Raw genomic sequence first — 20412 nt, forward strand, 5'->3', positions numbered from 1 at the left:
TATGGTGCCTTGGGGTACGCCAGCGACCATGGACACACAGGGTTGGGAGGGTGATGGCGACCGGTACCTGCTAAATTTAGAGCCCGCTTGGGAAGAGAAAAAAACAACCGACAAATCACAGGTTCCAAATTTAGCCTGTTGTGCCTCCCACCAAACACGGCTCCATCTTGCTGCAGCTGAAAACGCAGTCACCTGTGTGCCAACAGAGGGGCATGTCCCGTTGCGTCCCCAAAACAGCTGAGAAATGGGGACCCCTGTGCTCAGGACCAGCTGAGTGTTTCATCACCACCTTTATTTGACGCAAGCCCACAGCAGGCCGGGTGTACACGGCAACACACGCTACGCTACAGACGCCACGCTATTTCCATGCAGGCAACCACGGCTACGGACATGGCGGGAGGATGGGAATGGAGCCTTCCCTGGGGAGGCTGGGAGCTCCATCCTATGGCCTTTGGGGGTATAAATGGGGGTTGGTGTGGGAGGCACTGGCTGAGCCAGGAGGCTGTCATAGGCCCTGTGAGCCCTCCAGGCTGGAGCCTGATGGCTGCCAGCTGCATTGCCTTTGGTGTGATCCATGTTGCATCCCACAGAGGAGGCAGCAGCCCTGGCAGCCTGAACCACCTGTGCCCCCCCTGCTCTGCCATCACCATTGCTAAAGCCAAGCGGAACGGCCCCGGCACTGATCTTTGCCCAAAGCATGAGCCCACCAAACCGTGACTGGGTGCAAGGATCAGTCTGCGGAGAAAAATGCTGCTGCTTGCATACGGACACCTTCTGACTGTGGTCACAGCACAAAACAACAGCTTGAGACCAAGTGGGGAGTGAAAGAAAGCCAGACTTGTCCCTGAACGTCCCTGCCCTCGTGTCTTGTCATCCTGCGCCCCAAGCAGAGCAGGGCAGACCTTGAGGTTGTTGTTTTGTTTCATTTTAATCCTCCCCAGGTGCCAGCATTGAGGTCTGCAGATAACATCAAGGAGGGGACTGGAGAAACTGGAGGCTGCTGTTTCAGGAGAACTTCAGGGTTTATTTTGGCATCCATCCCATAAGCTTTCACCTGGCTACTCATTAATGGCTGCCTCAGGCGAGGAGCAGAGGAGGGTGGATTTATGTGCTGCAGGGAGTGCGCAGGTCGCTGCACTTGAATGGTGCTGCCTTCAGTGTCTGTGCCTGGGGGGGTGACAAACACTTTTCAGTGTGCTGTTAACTCTGAAACCTAATGACGGCAGCAGCTCTGCACTTAGGGGAATGATGCTCTCGACAGCACAGAGCATCCCCAGGGGACTGCTGCAAGGGTGAAGAGTGAGCAAGATTCCGCAAGTCAGGGGGAGGAGGCTGATTTTGGAGCCGTGGTCTTCTGTGGCCACTAGAGGGTGGGGGGCAGTGGGTGGTGGCAGAAGAAATCAGCAAACCTCACTGGGGCTCAATGCTGGCAGCTCATTCAGCTCATGGTATGTCATGCATTTCTCTGTTTGCTGGGGGAGGAACTGGGCTTCAAAGCCACATCCTTGGCTTTGGGATGGGTAAGGGAGAGACCTGGCTGCAACAAACCCAAGGGCTGGCTGCTCACATTGCTCCCTGCCACAACTCAACAGCATCTGAAGCAGAACAAGTCCTCACTGGGATATATGAAGAGGTGACGCTTCCAAGCCAGAGGAGCTTTTAGGTGATGGGAAATGCTGCATTGCTCTCCCAGCAGCTGCACGGAGCTGGGGGCTGCAGCCCACACCAGACACACTGCCACAAAGATGGCCAGCCAAAATGGGGATGGCATTCGTGTCCAACCTCATCCCATGATGAGGGAAGTGACCCCTTGAAGTTTGTTCAATAAATACATAAATACAAATCCAGATGTGAGGTCCAAACACGGAGCTGGGCTGGCAGCTCTCCACTGGGATCCCTCTGGCTGTTCCCACTTCCCAATGATGCCTTCTGTCTGCCTGGAGCCCGGCCCCTTGTCCCATGTGGGCTGTGTCCCCACACAGCCTGCTTCACACCCTGTGCTTCAGAGCCAACAGCAAGCGCTGTGTTGGCATCTGCTCTGTAGCAAACCAGGAGAGCCAGCTGAAGGCATGGAAACCTGCTTGGAGAGCAGCAAGGGAAGCGAGGGTCGGGCAGCCGAGTTCTCAAGGCTGAGGAAATAAATAACTTCTCAGATGCGCAGGTCTGGTGGACAAGAAAAGCCAGTGCAGCAAAACACCAAACGTCCTTCAGGAGGATTAAAAATAAATAAGTGAAGCTCGGCTTTTTCTCAGGAACGCGTTTGTTTGCAGCTCTGCTGGCAGGAAGGGGGTAGTTCTTTAAATAAAGGGAAAAGAAAAACAGTTCTAGCACGCCTGCACGCCAAGCTGCCTTTGCCCATTGCTCTGATCCTGGCTGGAGAAAATACTCGTGGTGGCTGGGAAGGAGATCCCAAGTGTTCCCGAGGTGGAGCATCCAGCTGGGCTGAGTGGGCTGGGCTGGGATCATTCACCATCTCAGCTCGGGTCCTGCCGCAGGACCTGCCCTGCACAGCCTGCAGCCACTTTCCAGCGCAGTGTTTCTGAAGCAGGGAGAAAGGTCAGGATGTGCAGAGATGATGGTTTGCAGCCCCAGGGATGCCCAGGATGTCTGGCTGCCTCTGGGCTGTGGCTCTTTGCACCCAGCTTAATCTCGAGTTCGGTTTCTCCTCTTCAGGAAAAAGAAGCTGCTCTTCTGGGGAGGGCCCAGCAGCATTGGCACTTGGCTTTTATGTGTGATTTTGACCTAAAAATAAACAAATGCAGCTCAGCAAGCGGCTCCCAGCCGTGAGTCATACTCTGGCCAGGCATCAAGCACCCCTGCCTCAGTGGCTCCCACTCCATCCTCGTCCCCCCAGGGGCTTACAGTGCAGGATGGCTGCATCCAGGGCTCCCCATCCACCTGCATGGGCAGCAGCTTGGAAGTCCTGCAAGAGGAAATAGGGGATCACGCAGCCGCCCACTTTCGCTGCCCATCAGGGCATGCCCTGTGTAGGGTTGGCACAGATACCTGATGGTGACGGCTGAACACTGAGCCAGCCTCTTCCCAGCGCTCTTCAGCCCCGTGTAGATCTGCCCCATCTCCATTGCGCCCTCCAGCCCCACCACCTCCAGCAGGTGGTCACTGAGGTCTGCAAAAAACAGAGCTGAGTCAGTGCCAAGGTCCTACATCCCCACGTCTCGAGGGTCTCCTGTGCATTCCTTTTTGCTGATGGAGTGAGGGTACTCAGGGTCTTTGCCAACCTGGGTATGCTCCTGTTTTCAAAATGACTTAATATTGAGCCGGGTGTCTAAAGCCCCCCAGAGCCGAGCAGAGCTGCCCACAGGTGGGCACAGCCAGCCGTCCACACACAGCAGCAAAACTCCACAGCCAGCCCCTGTGGTGCAAAGCTCTCGCTTTGTCCCTGCTTTTGGCAGGATGCCTTCGCTCCAGGAAATCAGTCGAGCTTGAACTCTCCAGCCTGAACCTGTCTGGGTTTCATTCATGCGCAGCCTGAGTGCTCTCATATGTAAAAAAACAGCTCCCCCCCTCCTTGTACGATCCATCCCTGTCCAGTGGGTTCAAGGTTCCCTCTTTGGGCCAGGCAGGCATGGAACAAGATGGAGGAGCTGCAGCAGTGATGCTGGCTGCCTGGGGACCCTGCACCTTCCACCATCCTGATGCATCCTGACCAGCTTGGTGTAGCTGCTCCCACAGAACTGCAAGAGCAAAAATCCCCCTGGTTCCAAACAGCACCAGACCCCCACACAGAGCCCCTTCCAGCCCTTGGATGGGGTGTGAGCATCAGGGGAAATGACAGCAAGGAGCCTCACTGGGAACAGCTTCCCACTCTGACTCTGGAAAAAGCGGGTGCTTGGCACATCTCAGCAGCTGCCAGGAGCAGCACATCACTTCCCAGTCGATTTCTCCCTGCTGAGTAACTCCTACAGCCTGCTCTCCCGAGGGCAAGCTGGGCTGCCTGCACAATCCCTCGCCTCTGTCTCTGCCTCTGCCCGTGCCTGTGCTGGCGGAGATGAGTCAGGCACCAGGGGCACTTGTGGGCGCAGTGCTGGGCAGAGGTGCCGGGGGCACAGCACACTGGGGGAGAGGTGCTGGGGTTTTTCCCTGCAGCCTGCACACACCGCTGCCTTCCCACAACAAGGCAGCCATGCTGACGGCACTGCAGCAGGAGAAGCTTAAAAAAGCCACCGGTGCCAGCGCTGCGGTTCTGCTGCCAGCCCCTCCCACGCACCGTCCGTCCCACCACCGCTCACCCTGTGCACAGAACTTGAGCTCCTTGGCATCAGTCACCACCGCTGAGTGAGGCTTCTCCGGTGCTTTCTTGCTCAGGCGGTTGTAGCCACGCTGCTTCTTGGTCTCACCCCAGAGGTTGGAACCACCGTACATGCTGGGGATGTTGAGGACGGCGATGCCCTCCAAGGAAGCATTGCTCAGGTCCAGAAGAGTTCCATCACACTGCAGGGCACACAGACATACATCAGGACCCAGCAGCCTGCCCCAGCAGGACCCCTTCGTGCCATGCAGCCCCATGGGCTCCTGCAGAGCCAGCCTTCTTCATCCCCTTGCTTAAGCTGACCTCAGCAAATTGAAGTCTGGCTACACAAAGGCTGATGAAAAAGGGCTTGCCTTAAAGTGCTTGTTGGAAACCAGGAATAAATCATGGGATCACAGACTCACTACGGTTGGAAAAGACCCCTCAGATCCCCAGGTCCAACCCTGGCCCACCTCACCCTGCCCACTGCCCACATCCCTCAGTGCCACACCTCAATGGCTCTGAACACCTCCAGGGATACCAACCCCCCACCCCCTGTGCAGCTGTGCAGTGCCTTAAGGGCTGTAGAGAAAAAGATGGCAGTTTTGGGGAGAGAGTAACAGGGCAGTGCCCAGGATGGGTGTTCTGGATTCATTGGCACACAGCAGGACTGATGGCTTTGAAAATCCCATGGAAGGCCCAAGAGCTGCTATCAGTGTCTGTCCAACAGGACACAGATGGAATTGCATCCCTTAACATCAGCTCTCACTCCCAGGGCACCCAGGACGTGGCACTGACCTCATCTGTGGGTGCTGCCACGCAATTCCACCAGAAAAGACTGAGCCTGGGGTTTGAAGGAACAAGGGCTCCTCTGTCTGGATCCCTCTGAAGTCAGGACTGCTGTGGGCAGCATCCGTCTCTCGCTTTCAACTCCATTTTCTCTAGAGCATCTGTATTTCCCTTTGAGCATCTGCATTTCTCCCCAGGCATCTGTTCCCTACCTGCCAGCCTACACTTCAGCAAACACCAGCACATTTTTCTTCTTGCATTTTGGGGATGTGAAGGAATTTCTGTCTCTTTGCCAAGAGGAAATGTGAGTTGGCTGATAGAACCCCGCTGCTGCCCACACTCTAGTTGTTTTGCTGGAGCCGGAGTGGAGATGGCTTGAGCTTATTTGTAATGCACTCCTTGATATGGGGCATGGGCTGGATGGGAACAAGTGGGTTTCTCTGTAGGCTCAGAGCTCTGCCCCCTCTCCTCTCTCAAAGACGGTTCGGCCCTGCCTTGAAAGCAGAAGGCTTCTAGTCCACAGGCAAAGAGCCGCCTCACCGAGGCTGGGCTTCAAGCCCTTATATCTCAGTGCATTTAATAACGTGATGATTGCTGTGAACAATGCAAACCCTACTGCTGCGAGCAGCGGGTGCACAGCAAGGTGCCTGCAGCTCTGGGCTACACTGTGGCCAGTGCACCAATCATAGCCCTCAGTGGGATGGGATGGGATGGGATGGGATGGGATGGGATGGGATGGGATGGGATGGGATGGGATGGGATGGGATGGGATGGGATGGGACGGAATGGGATGGGATGGGACCTCAGTGTCACCACGCACTGAGGGATGCCTGGAGCAGGAGCAGCCCCTCGTCCCACATCCCTGCAGCTCTGCAGCCCCGCTCCGTGTGCCAGCCTGCCACAAAGGGTTCTTTGAATGGGGGCAGCTGGCGACGTGCTGGCAGCGGCGCTGGGAGGAGAAATTTGCAGCTGGGGGAAAAGCAAATTCATTTCCAGGAGCTGAGCTGGAACGAGTGCCAATTTCCAAAACAAAACTGCCATTTCTCTGCAAGGATGACAGTTGCCTCGGAGCCGGAGGGCTGCTACTTTTAAAATGCCGTCTCCTTAACGCTTTCCTGCCGGCACGGGGGGCCGAGCTTTAGGATGCGCAGAGAACCCCGGCATGTAAATGGGCTCCAACACCACAGTGCCCCCAGCGTTGGGGCTGCGTGGCACGATGCACGCCAGCAACTTGGGTTTTTCTTTCTGTAGCCCTACAGAATAAGTTGTAAAAGGGGCATTTATCCCGAGATAAGGCGAGCCGGAAGTTTGCAGAAAAGCACGGCACAAACCCCACCAATGCAAACTGCAAAATGACAGAGCTCTTAGCAACCGCTGGCACGCAGCGGTCCCTCCTCCCTGCTCTAATTAAAGGCTGTTTCCATGTAATCCAAAGACGGCTGCGAGCAGACACTGAGTTTACAGAGCGAATATTCCAGGCACACTCTCAAATACAGCTGGAAGGGGAAAAAATACAGGGCTATTCTTCTGCCTGCAGCTGGCCGGCCATGCGGCGAGCCCCGCGCTGGAGGTGTGGGCTGAGGGATGTGGGCAGTGGACATGGTGGGGTGGAGTTGGACTTGGGAATCTTAGTGGTCTTTCCCAACCTTGATTCTATGATTCTGAGACCCTGATGAAGCCTTCCCCAAATCCCCACCTTCACTTCTGGGAAACCCACCTCCACCTCGACGTAGTCGTGGAGCTTCTTACAGGTGGCTGCAAACGTTTCCGACGTGCCGAACTCAAAGTACCACAGCTTGTTCTTCATCCTGGGGCACAGGGAGCGGTGTTAGCATCCTGTGTGAGCAGCAGCTCCCCTGGGTCACCCCACAAGGTTCCCTTTGGGGACATGAGGCTCCCCAGCCTCCCCCATGGAGGCATGCCAAGGGATGGATGCTGGCCACACTGCACCAGGAGCACTGGGAGAGGAGTGAGATGTGCAGGGAAAGCAGCAGGCAGGAGCATGCAGTAGCATGGGGACAGTGGCTCTAGGGGACACTGAATGGCCCTGCAGCTGTGATACAACAGCTGGACAGCCCTTACCTGCTGTTGAATTTCTCAGGGTGCTTTTCTCGCATGATGTGGAAGCGATGGGCAATGGAGGCGTCCTGCAAGGAGAAGTGATGCAGGTCAGAACGGGAAACAGAATCCCCACCACTGTGTGTGTACTGGGACACAGCGGCTCAGCCCTTCACCCTCACTGCTGGCCCCATAGCGTGGGTCTCCCACACAGCTTCCCTCAGATCTTGACCCACACCTGGGACCCCAAACCTCCCTGAACTCTGTCAGAGCTCCTTTGCTCCCTTGCAGCACCCTCAGCTTGGAAGAGAGGCACTTTGTGAATATTTTTGCATCCAAGTGCTGCTATTTCAGACAACAATAAAAACGGAAAGACAATGCCAAGAGGGAGGCTGGGAACACAAGCAAGGAAGAGCAGGGAGGGGGAGTTGCTGGGTGCGGGACCAAAGCTCAGATGGAGAGTTTCACCATATTCTGAGAAAGGCTTTTAATTGTCTCTGTGGAATGACACAAGCCAGCCGTCCCTGCTCCTATGAATTACCCTGAGGATCATCCCCCACAGAGGGCTCAAATGAGTATAGGAGGAGAGGAGACAGGATCAGGGAGCATGGGAGCCATCCCCAGCTGCACCACTCACTGACTTCCTAGCAGCTGAGAAACGTTTATTTCCTGAGGCAGAGGGATCACCCCTGATCTGTAGTTCTGGAGCAACAGCTGCACAGGGATGCTCTGATGGGTTCTGCTGCTCCTTGCTCAGCTTGGCCACATCTCTCCCCCTTCCTTGGTGCTGAGGGGCCCCACTACTCACCACCCCAATGGAGAAGTAGTTGTTGATGATGCTGTATGGGACAGGGTCCCCGTTGGTCTCCTTGTCACTAGGAATCACATCTATCTGCCAGCGGTCCAGCATCACCTCTGTGCTGTGCTCGATGTCTTTCAGCACCTTCATCAGGCTGCCGCCCTCATAGCCTGCACATCAGAGGAGGATGAAGGAGAGCACATCCATGCCAGCAGGACAAGGTGCAGCTGGGAACTGCTCACATGACACATCACTTGCCCTTGCCCCAGCTATGTGCCTCCCAGCCCCAGGACATCACCCCACAGACAAATATGGTCCCCATGGGCCACATCCCAGCAGGGTGACTCTCCCCTGACCTCACCTCCTCCCCAGCGCAGGCACCGGGCCAAGTCATTGCCTGTTCCCAGGGGCAGGACCGCCACTGGTGGGTGCTTCAGCAAGTTTGCCTTGTCTGCAACACAAGGGGAGTGAGGGTTTGGGGCTGTGATGGACGGATTGCACCCTGGTTAGGCTTGCTTCATGCTCCTCTTGATGTCCTTCATCTGCCCAGTGGTTTTGTGGTACTCGGGGGTTACAGAGCCTGCTCACCTATGCAGTCCAGGATCCAGCCCACAGTGCCATCTCCTCCGCAGGCCAGGACACGGAAATCTGGAGTGTCCCGGAAAAAGCTCAGCCTGGACAGGGCAGAGAGAGGAAAATGGTTTGTGTAGGAGATGGATGGATGCCAGGATGGGTGGTGGGGGCTGGTGAGTGATAGCAGCATCTCCATACCCAGGAGCAGGCCCACCACGGTCCAGGTTGTACACCTGCCGTGGGTTGAGAAGGTAGTGAAACTTTCGTAGGACCCTATAGGAGAAGGAAAGAAGAGAGAGATGCCACAGGGGATGCTGGGGCATCCTGACCAGCTGGTGGTGGTGGGGCCACAGAAGGAAGCTGCCACCAGGCAGGGGCACACCTACCGCTCTCCTTGCCTCCCTCCACTCTTGGGGTTCACGAACACCAGCAGGGGATGTGTGCCAGGCCGGGGGCTGATCTGCAAGGCAGAAAGGGTGAAGGCTGAAATACCCAGCACAGCACAGCCTGCTGCAGCCTGGAGAGGGATCCTACCTGCAGCCCTTGCCCATCCACTGTGGTGGAGTTGAACTTGAAGCTCTGCCCATCCTCGGGGCTGGTGCCGGCTGGGGACTCACTGTCGGACCTGCGGCAGTGGGATTGCCGCTCCTGCGGGACACAGCGAGGACGGGTGGGGGGGCTGCTGGGATGGGGCAGCAACCAGGGGGTGTGGGGAAAGGGTAAGGAGCAAGGGACGTGGGGACAGGGTGGCCACGCACCAGAACCACTGGGCAGATATAGGAAGGCAGCAGGATGTGGTCCCGCAGAGAGCCTCCGTCGCACTCTGGCTTCACGTGGGAGGCACATTTGTTGTGGAGCTGAAGGGGGGGGGATGTCAGTGGGGTGACATCAAGGTGCCAACCCTCTCTGCCCCCCCCCCCGACCATTCCCACTCACGGTGACTTGGCACCAGACGCAGTGCAGGCCAGTGATGCCCTGGTAGCACTTGATGCTCTTGTGGCATCGGTCACACTTGACAGGGGAGTTGCCCTCAATCCAGGTGTGCTGCATCACCTGCAAGAGGAGAAAGGATGCTGTTCCCACAGACCTCTGGCAGCTGTTCTGTTCCCGTGGACTCCTCCGGGATTTCAGAGGCTGTGCTGTCCCTCCTACTCACGCTGGTGTTCCTCTTGGACTTCACGTAGGTGCTGATGCAGGAGGCAATATCTTTGGACACGCACCTCTCGTGCACGGTGTATTTGCAGACTAGTGGGAGGGAAGGAGGAGGTGAGTGACCTGCTGCCCTGCAGCCCTGCAGCACCCAGCAGGTTGGGGTGCCCTGGGGACAAGACTCACAGGAGCAGCAGAGGCCCTGCTTGCGGACGCCCAGCAGCATGGTGCGGCAGAAGTTGCAGTAGGCGGGTTTCTTGAAGTGCTTCAGCCTCCAGGCATGCTGCCCATCGTCCTTCACATTCTGCAGGGCACCCAAGAGGAGCAGGAGGGTCATTCCCTGCTGCCTTTCCCTGTGTTGTCCCTCATGCATCCTTGCCACCAAGCACAAATAAAGCCAGCTCCAGACTGAGCCCAGAAGAGCACGCCTCTTGAATCTGGATCCGGGCACCAGAACTCTCAAAGAGCCACTTAAATTCCTGCCTGACAATCTGCCCACCCTCCCCTCCTTGGAAAGCAAACACCAGAATGGGCACTGGGGACAAATTTTTCCTTCAAATTATCATCCGACGTGGAAGGGGACTTGGATAAGGATTTGGATGCAGCTTGGAGATGCGAAACTCAGTAGGATGAAAAAATGAGACGTGGAAATAAAGGGGGGTGGAAACCACCCCCACTCATCATTTGGGTTGAACACGCACAGCACTGGAGTGCACTGCAATGCTGCAGAACAAACGCAGCCCGCGTGGGCTGCCGAGGGGAGGCTGCCCTCCCGTGGCTCCTGCAGCCTTGCTGCTGCTGCGGCCTCGCTCTATGCCCATCTCTCTCATCTCACCGTCTCCATTCCCAGCAGCACCAGCAAGGGGATGGTGGTCATGCCGCCCCGGATCCACTCTTCCAGCGTCACGTTCCCGTCGTGGTCGTAGTCGATCTCCTCCATCATTGCCTTCAGGATCTGAGGGCAGGAAGGGATGTTGTGGCATGGTGCAGCTTGCAGCCCCCAGGCTCTCGAGCCTTCTTTGGGCACTCACAGGCTTCAGCTCAGTGGAGTCCCACTCCAGGTACTCAGCCACGTGCACCATCTGGTTTATGATACGATCCAGCTCCTGCACACAGAGGAGTGGCTGAAGTCAGTGCCCGTGCCCTGCAGCCCAAACTGCCCCTGTTTTCTCCTCCTCGAGCTTACCGAGCTGTCCAGGATGCCGTTCCCATCAGTGTCATACAGGCGAAACATAACTGAAGGGAGAAGAAAAGCCACTGCAGGTTGGACTTGGTGTCCCCAAAAGCCACCCTGGTGCCCTGTCACCCCCCTCACACTCACACCACACACTCTGCTGGGGAAGGGCTTGTATCTTCAACAAAAAAGAGAGAGACATACTGATCCCAGGCCACACACACCCCCATGGGGCTGCTGCAGGCCCTGTGATGTGCTTACGTTTCCCTTTGGGTCCTGGTGGGAAGGGATGTGGCCCCACCTGGGACAAACTTTGAGCCCAGTTAAACTCCCACTTCCCCAAACAGCTGCTGCAAAGCACCTGAGCCATCTAACCCAGGGAATACAGCCCAAAGGAGACAGAAACAGGGATGGAGAAACAGGGCATTGCCACGGATGTGGGCTCCTGCAGCTCCATAAGTTTGGAGCCAGCCCAACTTTGGTCATCCCAGTTCACCCAGTAACCAGCAGCCTGCAGCATAAGGATGCCACTCACATTCCAGCTTGTCCTCTGCCCGTCCTCTCTCCAGCAGGGACAGGTAGCAGACGATGTCCTTCAGATAGACCACCTGAGTCAGGGGGGCCGGCGGGTGCTGGGGGGCAGCTTTCAGGGCACCGTGGCTTTTCCGCAGGCTGAAGGGAAGTCTCTTCTCCAAACTCCTGGAGCCTGTGGGGAGGGAGGGGACACACACCAGGCTGTGCATCGGGAGGGGGTTCTGCTGGATGCTTCACAGGACTCGGGTGATGTAAAGGATGTGGAGCAGGGCTGGGTGATGCCACCTGTGCCCGGGGCAGGGGACAGCCCATGCAATGTACCCACAGCAGATGGCCACTCGCTCCTCGGGCAGCAGGGAGGCACTTCATTAATCCCCCTCTCCATAGGAGCTGCTGCCAGGTAATTAAGACATTGAGCGGCAGCAGCTCAGTGGGATGGGACCGGTGGCTTCAGTTTGCAAAGCAAAGGTGTTGAGGCACCGGGAGGCTGCCTGGCCAGAGAGGTCACTGCTGCTGCCCTGGGGACAGCATCAGGGAACCCTTGTCATCTGTCTCCTGCACAGCCCCAGCCAAGCTCACCTGGTGACTGAGGGCTGAGCAGGGACCCCGAGGAGATCTTTGAGGACCCTGAGGAGTTGTGAGCAGAGGGGGTGCCAGTAGTGGACTTCTGGGAGGACGACCGGGACCAGCTGGGGGAGGCAGCAGCTATGGAGGCTGGGCTCAGCGCTGCCGGCTGCGGCTCGGCCACTGTGTTGGGGCAGCCCTTGGGCTCAGCTGTGTGCCGTCCCAGGGTGCTGAGCAGTGTTTTCCCGTTGATCCCTGCAAAGCAGACATGGCTGCCTCCCCCACCGGCCTCCAGCAGCCCCCCCTCCCATCACTATCCACTGCATCCTCTTCACTAGCCCAACAGCAGGACCATATCCTGACCCGTCAGTCCCACACTGTGCTCAGCCCCCACGCCCGAGGGATGAGTGTTGGGGTCTGGATGAAGAGGACACTATCCTCTGTGCACTTTTCCTATTGCTTTTGCAGTTTAACGTGCTCTCAGCAGATGTCTCTTCATGCTGCAGACCCAGCAATGGGGGAGGACGCAGTGCTGGCCCCACCGACAGCCCCATGCAGTACCTGTGACAGGAGCGCAGGCCACCTCAGTCTGGATGGAGATGCCGGCATCAAGCGACTTGGGCTCTGAAACACGGGTTTGGCACCATGAAGCTCTGTCCTCCCTGGGGCAGGGAGAGCTGACGGGACAGAGCCAGGCTGCGGTGCCCAGCAGGGCGAAGTGGACTCACCGAGCTGAGAGATGCTGGGGCTCTGGCGCTGGGCCTCGGGGGCTGCCTGGCAGCTCTTCCGCTTGAAGGACATGAAGAGGTGCTGGCAGAGCTCCTCGGGCACCTCCGCCTCCAGGTAGGTCTTCATGAAGAGGCGGAAGCCCTCATAATCAATGGGCTGTGGGAGCACAGGGAGCTGTGGGTTGAGGCTGCAAATGGGGCAGGGTCTGCTCTGCACAATGGTGCCGGCACCCCTGCCTTTGCAGCACTGTGTCCTGCACAGCAATGGGCTGGCGGGTACCAGGACTGGGATATGCTGGGGGAGGAGAAAGGCTCCCAAAGGGCAGAGGAGGGGTGAGATGATTGCAGCTCCAGCCACACTCCCCTGTGCCAACACAATTGCCTCCTGCAAGGGGAAATCTCCTTTTGTGTGGGGTCCCACAGTGAGCGTGAATAGCGAGGTGGTTCTGCTGCCTCTCGTTGCTGCTTTCAGCCCACTGATTTTCTCTTTTCACCTCATTTCTAGTGATTATGGCCCTCCTGAAAGGCTCTGTCGTGCTGGCACAACAATAATTCTCTCTAAAAGCACCACTTGGAACAAACAACCCCAGCCTACCCCAGGTGAGTGTGACAAGGTATAGGGCCTGCCTATGTCCCCAGGTTGGCAACAACAAAATAAATTGCTTTGGGGGAAGTGCAAGGGGGAAGTGAGAGTAAACCACTTCTCTGCTCCTGCCTGATAAGAAAGTGACCCAGAATGCTCTCAGTGAGGGATGGGATCAGATGGGACAGAATGGGATGAAATGAGATGGGTTGGCAAGAGGGATGGGATGAGATGAGATGGGATGGGATGGGATGGGAGGGGGGTAGAACGGATGGTGTGGTATGGATTGGGATAGTATGGGAGAGGTGGGATGGGGTAGGATGGAGATGACTAGGGAGCTGGTTAGTAGCAGGCAGTGGGGAAGACTGGATGGGAAAGGGCTGTACCTGTTCAGGGTTGTACCTCGAGAGGACACCATCCCCATGGAACTCCTGCAGGACATCCTTGAGCTTCTTGGTGGAGTCTGGAGAGATGAAAGCATTGCACTGAGCAGGGTGCCAGCAAGCTCCCTTTGACAGCTGCAGGTGGCAACAAGCTTCCTCGCTGATGAACAACCAGGTCCCTGCATGCCCTGGGAGGGGCCATTTGTGCCCCACTTTTGGGGGGACATTTAAGTGGCTCTTGGGCACATGATACCTGTTTATTGCTGCTAATTTCTCTCTCCATGCAGGATGGAACCACCTCCTGCTCTTCCACTGGGGGTGCTGGGCCACAAGCGCTATGGGACAGACACATGCTGTGGGGCCAGTGCAGCTGGTGGTTGGGGCAAGAAGGACCTCGGGGAGCTCCTGGCCCCCATAAGGTGCAGGATATGGAATCAGCCCAATTTCTGTGGGACAACCCCAGCCTTGCAGCACGGTCAGGCTTCTCACTCCATCCCTGTGCATCTTCTGGAGCCAACACCTGGGCTGGCCTTCAGTAGCACCCAAGTGTTTTGAAGGAGGCTGTGGGAAATGCTGCATTTGGATTCCATACCCCTGCCTCGGGGAGGGGAAGGATGGCTCATCTGTCACACCCCTGCACTTCAGGTGGCAGCTGTATTTCTTTTGCTAGGAAATAGCCCTTCTGCCTGCTCACAAGCTGCGCTGTCATTCAAAACGTTTCCATTCTGACGATTAGCCCCTTGTGCATCACATGAGGGTGGCAGAGCGCTGTCTGGAGACTGGGAAGGATATGCACAGTTGCACAAAACACCAGCTCCTTCCCAGCTCCCTGCTGCAGCCGCCCCCCGCCTCCCGAGCAAGCCTCGCTTGCCAAACTTTGATTAACACAGCGAAGATGCTGTGCACAAACTCAGCATTACAGATGGCGTTTTATAGTCTGTGATTAAATAACGCAGAGTCCGTTCTCTGGAAAGGAAGGATGGGGTGCCGGCAGCAACAACGGACCCCTGCCTACATCCCATCCCACCTGCAGCACCGTGCCCAGGGGAGCTGTGTTCAGCACTGCAGGAAGGGCTGTTGTGAAGAGAAACCTGGGCAGGTTCCAGAGGTGAGCCCTGGGAAACTCATAAAGCCAGTGCAAGGTCCTGCACCTGGTCGGGGCAACCCCAAGCACAGACGTCGGCTGGGTGGTGAGAGGGTGGAGAGCAGAGTTGCAGGGAAGGAATTGGGTGCTGGTGGGTGAAAAACTGAATATGAACCAGAGGTGTGTGTTTGCAGCCCAGAAAGCCAACTGTATTCCAGGCTACAGCAAAAGTAGCATGGCCAGCAGGTCAGGGAGGGCAGTGTCCCCCTCTGCTCCACTGTCTGAGCCCCAACCTGCAGTGCTGCATTCAGTGCTGGGGCTGCCAGTACAAGGACATGGACCAGTTGGAGTGGGTCCAGAGAAAGCCATGAGGATCCTCAGAGGGTGGGAGCACCTCTGCTATGGAGTCAGGCTGAGAGCTGCAGGTGTTCATCCTGGACATGGGAAGGGGATACCTCACAGCAGCCTTCCAGTGCCTGATAGGGCTACAGAAGAAAAGCTGGAGAGGAACCCAAGTGGTGAGTGCAGTGTTGGGGAAAAGGGAAATGGCTTTAAATTAAAAGATACTTAGATGAGGCATTAGGAGGAAATTCTATATCCAGAGGGTGGTGAGGCCCCAGCACTGCTGCCCAGAGAAGTGTGAGTGCCCTGTACATGGAGGTGCTCAGGGCCAGGCTGGATGGGGCCCTGGGCAGCCTGAGCTGGTGGGGGCAGCCAACCCACGTCAGGGGTTGGGACTGGATGGGATTCCAGCCCAAAACCATTCTGTGATTCTATGATTCTATAAAAGTTATCCGAGGCTCGTGATTCTGTCTCTGCAAAAGCAAAATTCCATCTCTGCAAAAGCAAAATTCCTTCTCTGCAAAAGCAAAATCATCGCAGAGGGTTGGCAGCCAGAGCTGAGCTGTAGCGCAGCTCCGTGTGTTTGGGAAGAGCCCGCCCGCTTTCCCCGCTGGCATTTCACTTTGCCGACAAATGTGGGTGCCTGCAGAGGGATGGAGCTGTGCTCATGTCTGTGCTGCTGCCCCCCTGCATGGGGGCTTTCTGGGGATGGGGCTGCAGTACTCTGAGTGACACTGGGCTGGTCCCTGGGGCCCCAGCTCCGCTGCAGGGATGTGATGGACCACGGGGAGCACAGCAGCTCTGCTCTCGTTTGTCAGTAGCATCAGTGGATGCATCTGATGTTCTGGTGGCCAGGAGCTGCAGCCTGGGCATCCCTGCAGGTGACTCACCCTGCTGAGCCTCCTTGTCCCCAGTGCCATCCAAACTGACCCAAAGCTCAGAGGACAAATCCTCCATGCTTAAACTACTGGCAGGGAGATGTGAGCCAGTCCCTATGGCTGTGAAGCTGCAAAGGGGCAGGACGGAGGAGAGCTGGGCTCTGGGATCCGGGCCATGCAAGGAGCACTACTCACAGTCGGTGTACTGCTGGAGCTGGGCGAATTCAGCAGGGCTGAGTGTGATCCAGCCCCCGTCACTCATCTTGGGGCCGCTGCGGGGCCACCGGCCACCAGTCTAGGATCTGTCTGGGCTCATCGCCATGCTGGGTCACGTCGGCACTGTGAGGGGCCCGGGGTTTCTGGTCCCACGCGCAGCATCGCTCCGGCAGTGAGGCTGAGAGCTTCAGGGCAGCCACGGCCGGAGCACCTGGCCAGCACCCTCCTCCCTGAAGTGGGAAAGAAAGAGAGGATGGCACCAGTGGCACCGAGGCTCCTTCCCAGATGGGCCGATGGCCTTGGTTGAGGTCACCGGGGCTCCTCAGCTTGGAAATAGGGGGTGAGGCTGCTTTCCCAGCAGCAGGTCCCCCCTGCTGCAGTCCTGCTGGGACTCATGGGGCTCCCCAGCTCTTTGGGACCCAAGGGGCTCACTGAGCCACTGCTCACCCTGAGGCTCAGCACCTGGGGCTCATCCTGCTGGAGGAACTGCCACAGATGGGGGGATTCCCTGGGCAACCTCAGTGAAACACATCCCACTGCTCCTATCCAGAGCTTCTCCATCAGCATTTTGCAAGGGAATTCGACGTGATACAGGCAGAAAGAATGAGGCTATTAATTACAGAAGACGCAGCTCACGATGCCTGCAGGGCAGAGGATGTGAACGAATGGAAACTCACAGATTGCAGCTCCATCTACGGAGCCAGCCCTGACCTTTCGCTGGCTCCCACAGCTGATAATCTTTTCTAATGAAAACCTATGTTCTAAACCAGGCGATGGGAAACCTGCAAGAAGAAAAGTGCTGGGGAAGGCTGTGCCCCAGAGGAAATGTCAGAGGGCTTCAAGCAAAGTGGCAGTCTCCAGCCGATCAATTTGCAGACTTCAAAATGTATTAGCTTCTTCACTTAACTGAATCGGTGGCTGAGGTCCAGGGGAAATGTCAGCTTCCTGAGGACACGCAGCCGGCCCTCGAGACTCTTGTTCTTCAAGAAGCAGACGGGAGCAATTAGATCTCGATTTTAGGGCCGGCTCCTGGCTTGGTGCTGGCTGCCAGGTGGAGAGCAACTGGATAACACAGAACCAGGGCCAGCAGGGAGCGGCGTTCCAGCACCAGAGTGAGCATAACCTGCACGTCTGGAGAGACAGTGCTGAGAGAGAGGGGGGTGCCCAGCCCTGGCAGCTGGGAGGCTTAGGGCAAACCCTCGGAGCTGGACCTGTGCAGGACAGGGAATGATCGCTGCCAAATGTTGGCCATTCAGGGCCAAATGCCCTTTGTGTGTGCTCATTGGCATCCCTCTGTATCAATGAACACGGGAGGTGTCCAGACACGGGTGCTTTGAGATGCTCGAATTGTGCTTAGGGACGATCCAATGGTGTAAACAAAGCATTTGGTGCTTTGGCATGGGATGCTCGTATGGTGCTTGGGGTGCGATACAAACGAGACACCAGTCACTGGGGGAAAGAAGAGAACCATCTCCTACAACAAGAAGGGTCCAAGACGGAGGCAGAGGGAGGGGGTGTTCCCATCTCCTCTGCATAGATACATGCATCCCAAGCAAACCCTGCAGCAGCAATTATCAGAGTGCTGGGGGTGGTGCAGTGGAGGCACAAGTGGGAACGCTGTGTCCAAACTCCTGCAGGATGCAGTGTTTGTCTCTGGGTACTTCAGAGGCTGAGAATTCAGTCCGTCAGAAACCCCCCATGAGCGTTTCCAGTTTCCAGGCAAATGAGCTGCTTAGTTGGACCAGAAACTGGTTTTTTATCTTAAATCTATACAGGGAGAGGCTAGGAGTGTGGAGCTAGTTCAGCTTGCAGAAGGAAAGGCACAGGGGGGCTGGCTGTGGTTCCCAGCTCCCTCTATCTGTCCCCATACTCAGAAATAGCAGGGTAGGACGTGGCCCTGACAGAGGCGCTCCTAGAGGCTTTCCCCCCATCAATCTGTGGAACAACAAATGCCACTTCTGGCATGTCAGCGTCAGGTCTTAAGGAGGGAAGGAAAAAGCCTCCTCGGGAATCCAGCTGCTGCTCATTTGGATGGCCTCTGAATTGTCAGCGGCAAATTACACGATATTAAATCAAACTTGCCTCTTCCTAAAAATAGCTCTCCTCCCAGCAGAGCAAAGAACAAGGAGAGGGTTTTCCAGCAATCCCAGCACCTCGCCTGCCCTCTGAGTGCTCTGTGGTGCCCAACAGGAGGTGGAGGATGTGTCCTACCAGCCCCAGAGCAGGACCCGCAGCCTGAGTGCCCACACCTTCCCTAAGGGTCTGCCTGCCCCTGCAGGGCGCTGCCAAGAGGCCCCACTGGCACTGAATGGGATGGAAATCCCTCCTGTCCCACTGCAGCAAACCCCAACCGAGACAACCTCAAAGTGCTTTCTGCAGGCACCAGAGCTCCCTTTGGGTCCCAGCACATGGCAGCACTGAGGGGATGTGCACGGCTACTCTGATCCAAAGCCCCTTGCACCCATGGGCAGGGACAGAGAGCAGCACTTTGCCAAGAGATGCTTCCCCCTCGCTGAGCGCTGCATTCAGAGGGGCAGACACCTGCTGTCTCTCTCATTGCCATCACTTTTTGCCCCAGATATTCTCTCAGAGCAGCCTGGATCTCTGCTCGGACACCACCGCAGAGCCCGTCTGGTGGATGAGCCCCATCCCGAGGCAGCAGCATCCTGCACGCATGAAGCCACGAGAGTGGGACAACCCCAGGAGCCCCGCAGCAGCCAGTCCCCATGGTCAGCTGCACCTTGCATGGGATAGCGCTGCTTCCCTGCAGGTTGAAGTTGCCCATCTCCCCTTCCATCCCCGCTAACAAGTTCCAGGCAGCCTCCATCCGGCTCTCCGCACCTCCTGCATCGCTCAGTGGCAGCCCCAGCGCCATTCTCCCGTCGGAAGGGCTGCCCGGGAGCGGCAGCGTGGCTCTCCCAGCAGCGGGACGCGCAGGTTGGTACCGGGCTGAGACCCGATGCACGTTCAGACAGCAGTGAGGGCAGCGCGGCACGCAGCCTCCGCGGGCATTAGCAGGCTGCGCTCAGGGCTCGCTGGCAGCCATGTTCTCAATCTCGGGGGAAAACGAGCCGCTGCCCCGTCCCCACCACCTCCCCGTGCCCCTTTCCCCCGGGTCGGAGCCCCTGCCCCGGCGCCCGCGGTTCCTGTCGCCAGCGATGCCCAAAGCAGCGCGGCTCCTCCCAGCCCGCCCCGCGCTGCCGAAGCTCTCCAAACCCAACCTCGAGCCCCGGGACAGAGTCGGGGCCGGACGGGGGGGGGGGGTTGGCACGGGCCGCTCGGACAACCCCCCCCGGCACAACCGGAGCCCCGCAGCGGGGCCGGGGGCAGCGCCGCAAAGTTGGTGCCGGCCGCTCCCGAGGACTCGGGCTTTTCCCACGCTCGCTCTCCATCCCTACCCAAAGCTTTCCTTTCGGCTCCCGCCGACCCCCCCCTCCACAGCCCGCACCCCTCGGGTCCCTTACGGGGAGGTGAGGCGGCGGCGAGCGCTCGGGGCCATCCGCAGGACCGGCGGCGGAGGAGGAGGCGGAATCTCCGGAGCTCCCGAGCGCGGACCCGGTGCTGCCGCCTGACAGCTCCGCGGCCCCTTCGGAAGGTGGAGCCTGGCCGCGGGCGCGGGGCCGGCACCGGAGGGAGGCGGGTACCGGGAGGAGCCCCCCCCGCCTCGCCCCCGCCCCGGGCACCGGGCAGCGCCCCGCCGAGCCGCCCCCGCCGCCGGCAGCGGGAGGGTGCGGAGCCGCGGGCCGGGTGTGCGCGGTGCCCGACACCCCGCGGCTCCGGGGTGCTGCTTCCTACGGAGCGGAACAAGCAAACAAACAAACAGAAAAGGCCCAAAAGAGATAAAAAGCATTTTTATTTTCTTTCCATGACGCGGCCGCCTGCCTGCTCGGGGGTGACACTATTTCAGGCATGCTTCTTATTTATGTTTCTCTCTATTGATACTAATTAAAGACGCCATACGTGCACGTAGCTCTCCGACTCGGAAAAAGCAGAAGGGGACTGACAGCCGGGGCTGAACTTTCTTGAGAGAAACGGGCAGAGAGGGGCAGAACGGACGGCATCGCTGCGCCCTGCGTGCGACCTCTGCGATGCTCCAGCTGTGTGCCTGGGGACCTCCAGCCCCTCTTTCTCCCTAAAGTTACCTAAATCCACGCAGTGGGCGAAGCCCTTTGCAGAGCGATGCCCGTGGGATGCGCGGTCCCTTTCCGTTCACTATCCTTCAGCAGAGCCCAGGGCTCTCCAGGACAAAGGAGCTCTCGAGTTGTTGCCTGGGGCTGGGAACGGCTCTGCCTGGAGCCCTGTGAGGTTT

The 20412-nt window shown here is 57.7% G+C and overlaps 1 protein-coding gene across 3 annotated transcripts; it reads right to left on the reverse strand.

The window, feature by feature from the left end:
- Nucleotides 1–271: 271 nt before the first annotated feature.
- LOC107317988 (diacylglycerol kinase beta) lies at nt 272–19892 on the reverse strand. 3 transcript variants are annotated; one of them, XM_015871286.3, is made up of 26 exons: nt 19568–19711; nt 16083–16333; nt 13587–13663; nt 12618–12774; nt 12451–12513; nt 11905–12144; nt 11327–11497; nt 10804–10853; nt 10649–10723; nt 10453–10572; nt 9804–9921; nt 9625–9713; nt 9405–9521; nt 9227–9325; nt 9003–9116; nt 8855–8928; nt 8667–8741; nt 8484–8569; nt 8257–8346; nt 7905–8065; nt 7121–7185; nt 6756–6846; nt 4251–4452; nt 3007–3127; nt 2863–2923; nt 272–2742 (listed from the first exon to the last, which is right to left on the reverse strand). In XM_015871286.3, the coding sequence occupies exons 2-26, from the start codon at nt 16147–16149 to the stop codon at nt 2644–2646; spliced, it is 2682 nt and encodes an 893-aa protein (XP_015726772.2). In that variant the 5' UTR covers nt 16150–16333; nt 19568–19711; the 3' UTR covers nt 272–2643. The 3 variants fall into 3 exon arrangements, with proteins under 3 accessions (XP_015726772.2, XP_015726774.2, XP_085368913.1); XM_015871288.3 differs by lacking the exon at nt 11905–12144 and having other exon boundaries at nt 19568–19892; XM_085512787.1 differs by lacking the exons at nt 11905–12144; nt 12451–12513; nt 12618–12774; ... (1 more) ...; nt 16083–16333; nt 19568–19711 and adding an exon at nt 11647–11825.
- Between the last annotated feature and the right edge of the window lie 520 nt (nt 19893–20412).

This window comes from Coturnix japonica, chromosome 12, assembly GCF_054131305.1.
Source record: "Coturnix japonica strain WE chromosome 12, WE-NBRP24, whole genome shotgun sequence".
Classification (NCBI taxonomy): Eukaryota; Metazoa; Chordata; class Aves; order Galliformes; family Phasianidae; genus Coturnix; species Coturnix japonica.

Coding starts and splice junctions, on each gene's coding strand:
- LOC107317988 (XM_015871286.3), bottom strand. CDS start 16,149: ATGAGTGACGGGGGCTGGATCACACTCAGCCCTGCTGAATTCGCCCAG. Junction 12,514..12,617: donor CCCCAGCATCTCTCAGCTCG/GTGAGTCCACTT, acceptor CCCGTGTTTCAG/AGCCCAAGTCGCTTGATGCC. Junction 4,453..6,755: donor ACGACTACGTCGAGGTGGAG/GTGGGTTTCCCA, acceptor TGTGCCCTGCAG/TGTGATGGAACTCTTCTGGA.